The 3,433-nt window shown below is 40.8% G+C and overlaps 1 protein-coding gene across 1 annotated transcript; it reads left to right on the top strand.

Moving 5' to 3' along the window:
• Positions 1–112: 112 nt before the first annotated feature.
• On the top strand, positions 113–2,138 carry LOC121938091 (cytochrome b5 domain-containing protein 1). Its single transcript, XM_042481371.1, has 3 exons — positions 113–185; positions 305–523; positions 1,797–2,138. Exons 1-3 carry the CDS (start codon positions 132–134, stop codon positions 2,025–2,027), a joined length of 504 nt encoding a protein of 167 aa, XP_042337305.1. The 5' UTR covers positions 113–131; the 3' UTR covers positions 2,028–2,138.
• The last annotated feature ends 1,295 nt before the right edge of the window (positions 2,139–3,433 follow it).

The following is a 3,433-nucleotide window of genomic DNA, read 5'->3' as shown; positions in this document are numbered from 1 at the left end:
AAATAGTTTATTTACAGTAAATAAAACAGTTTATTTTCAGTACATAAAACAGTTTATTTACAGTAAATAACAGAGTATAAATAATCATCAGCTGTTTGTTTCTGGCAGGCGACGCGCTGCTCTTACCCATCATGGAGTGTGCAGGAAAGGACATCAGCTGCTGGTTCGACCCCGAAACCAAAGACGTGAGCACCAGTCCAACAACCAATCAGAGAGCAGCTCACCTCCTGCATTATTGCAGGTGTCCTTTTGTCCGTCCATCTGTCCTCAGGTGTATCACCTGCATCTGTCCGTCTGTCCTCAGGTCCTGAAATACGTCGACCCTCTGACGAACTGCGTGAGGTACTACACCCCCAGGGGGCGCTTTGTGCACACCCCCCCCGCCGGCCCGCGCTCTGACTGGGCCAACGACATCGGGCAACCGTGGTGGAGGGACGAACGCTACGAGGTGGGACAGCTGTCCGCCAAGACCAGGTGGATACGAGTCATCAACACACTGACGTCACAGGAGCAGCGGCTGCAGGTGAACTTTAACACCAGCAGACGTTTACTGAAGCGGGACGTAATCATCGACTCTGCGTATGAAAATGAATGCAGCAGAACTCGAATATGAATTCATTAATGCAGGAGAACTTGAATATAACCCCGTAATCATGAAGGCTGAGATCATGTGACCAAAGCTGTAAAGATAAAAGTCGTACAAACAGCAAAAGTCGGCGTCAGGATGCAGGTAGAGTCAAACAAACGCAGGACTTTCCCTCAGGAGACTGCTGTCTGTGTCCCTGTGAAACTCCTGAACTTTGAGTTATTTCGAGTTACGTCGTCACGTTCTGTACGAACCTTACGTTCCGTACAGAACGTGACGAGTCCCAACCATGTTTACCTCCTAATAACAAACCGGCGCAATTTTACTTATGGAAAGTACGGAAAGTTCCATAACTTTAATCCGAGTTCAGAAAGTTATATAACTTTGCACTAAGTACGTAAAGTTCCATAAGTTAACGCTTAGTACGAAAAGTTACGTAACTTTAGGTTTAGCTATAGGTAACGTAACATAACCTATGTAACTTTACATTAAGTACCTAACGCGATAACACAGACCACATTACTTTTAATAGAGCTAACGTAACCTTACTTTTCGGTGAGTGAGTAACGTAATGATGCCTAACCATGTTTACGTTTGTAAATCAAACCTGCACAACTTTTCTAACCTACGTAACTTTACATGAACGACATTAAGTTACACACCGTTACACCAAGTATATAAAGTAACGTAACTTTACGTTAATTACGTTTACGACAGCCAAATTTGTTACTTTTATGAAACCTAGTCTACGTAACTTTACATTAAGTTATGTGACGACTCTCAACCATCTTTACTTTCCTAAATCTAACGTACACGATTTTACGTTAAGTACATAACGTGATTACACAAACCACGCTACAGTTTTGGATAAAAACAGAGTGATGGACTTCATCATTTCTACACGATAAAGTGAGAAAAGTTTCTTCACAGATTTTTCTGTCATTTCTTAAAGCTGTATCACGTTCGAATGTTCTGAATTTTTAACCTTTAGAGAGGTAGACGTCTCTGTAGCGCCACCTTCAGGACTGTGGGCTGGTGTTTGCAGCTGAGGAGTTTGGATTTCCTCAGAATAATAATAATGATAATAACAATAATAATGATGATGATAATAACAATAGTAATAACAATAATAATAATAGTAATAACATTAACACTGAGTAAATCCCTCCTCACACACTGAAAAGCGTTCTGTGCTGCTGTCGTTGTCCAGGTGTGCTCGGAGGAGACTCTGGCTGAGATCCTGCAGCGTTACCTTCGCTTTAACGCCCACGCCATCAGCTACACGTGGAAACACGGCGGGGCGAGCCTGGACATGAGCCGCACGCTCAGCGAGAACGACGTCCCCGACGACGACCTCCGGCTGCAGCAGCTGCGACTGGACCCCGACCTGTTCGCCCCCGCCATCCTGCTGCACTTCAACGACGACCTCACCGAAGGCTGACCTCTGACCTCTGACGGCCTGATCAGTTCACAGAAGTCGCCGCGTGAGAACTTCAACAGAAAATTAAAACGCTCAGAAACTCTTTCCTTTTTGATCTGTCAGACACAAACACGCAGGGCAGCGCCAAATATTTTTAATCTCTGAGGAAAAACTGTGAAAAAAAATCTTGAAATTGTGATTTGGAAACTCTGATTTTTCTGTGTTTTTCACGACCGTACGAACGCGGCACAATTTCAGCACAGTTGTACAAAATAAATGACGAAGTATAACAGATGAGTTTTAAAGTGGCGGAGGCGACTTTGTGTTTATATGTTCCCTCAGAGTTTGATTTGAACCTTCATGTAACGTTCATTTGGGGAAGTGTGGACTGAAAATCTGTTTCTCTGCCGGAAAAAGTTTCCAAATCAAAAAAAAAAAAAAGGGAAGCTGAGTTTTGAGTTTTGGATTCTCTGGAAACAGAAAAAAATGAATATGAACTTCAGAAAAGTTATGAAACGTTGACGGACTCTGAAAGTGATGACAGGACAGTTTGTTGGTCTCTGGGAGGACAAACGACTCACAGTTTCTTTGTGGAGCTGAAAAGTCGTCCGATCTGTTTCTGCAGATTCAACGAGGTGAGTTACTCTGTTGGTCATGTTTAACCCTTTAATACCTGCATCAGCTTTCTTTTGCTGCACTTGGACACTTTTCACAAGCAGTTTTACCTTTGAAACGTCAGCAAATACGGTTTGACTTCGTTCAAGAACATGAGAAAAGGGCAAAACTGTTGAGAGGAAAATGTGAACGGTGACAAGAAAATGACCTGAAAATAGCTTTAAAAAACCAAATAATGAGAAAAATGTCAAATAAGTAGGAAAAATATCGCTAAAAATATATTTATAATTCTCATAGTTATTTATTTAAATGAAGTTGTAGAATAAAAATTATTATTATTACTGAGCAGATTTGGTTTAATTTCTTTCAAAAACATGAAAACCAGCAACCAGTAACTTGGCATGAAATGTCCAACAAATTGCTAAAAACAAAAATGGAGAAAGCTGATGAGAAAATGAGCTGAAAATATTTTAAGAAAGAGAATCACAGGAAAATGATTAAATAACCACGGGGGAAATATAAAGAAAATATTCATTATTGTTTGAGTTATTTACTCAAAATTAGGTTCCAGAAGAAAAACAACAACAACAACAACAACAACAACAACAATAATAATAATAAAAATAATAGCGTTTTGTCTTGGTCTTAAAGGACAACAGACGGGGAGCATCACCATGTCGGACTGTGAGAGCGACAGCAGCAACCTCTGGTTCAAAGGTGTCCGTCAAATATCAACACTGTTATACAACAGCCAGCCTTCATACACATCTTTAACAATTCATTTCCTCTTTTTTGTCCCAGTTATGTTTTTT

This window comes from Plectropomus leopardus, unplaced genomic scaffold, assembly GCF_008729295.1.
Source record: "Plectropomus leopardus isolate mb unplaced genomic scaffold, YSFRI_Pleo_2.0 unplaced_scaffold28433, whole genome shotgun sequence".
Classification (NCBI taxonomy): domain Eukaryota; kingdom Metazoa; phylum Chordata; class Actinopteri; order Perciformes; family Serranidae; genus Plectropomus; species Plectropomus leopardus.
This window is presented reverse-complemented; position numbering and strand designations above follow the sequence as displayed.

What these genes read in the sequence shown, in the direction of transcription:
- LOC121938091 (XM_042481371.1), top strand. Translation starts at nt 132, where the DNA reads ATGGAGTGTGCAGGAAAGGACATCAGCTGCTGGTTCGACCCCGAAACC. An exon ending in TCGACCCCGAAACCAAAGAC is followed by an intron (nt 186 to 304) that starts GTGAGCACCAGT and finishes GTCTGTCCTCAG; the next exon opens with GTCCTGAAATACGTCGACCC. An exon ending in CACAGGAGCAGCGGCTGCAG is followed by an intron (nt 524 to 1,796) that starts GTGAACTTTAAC and finishes GTCGTTGTCCAG; the next exon opens with GTGTGCTCGGAGGAGACTCT.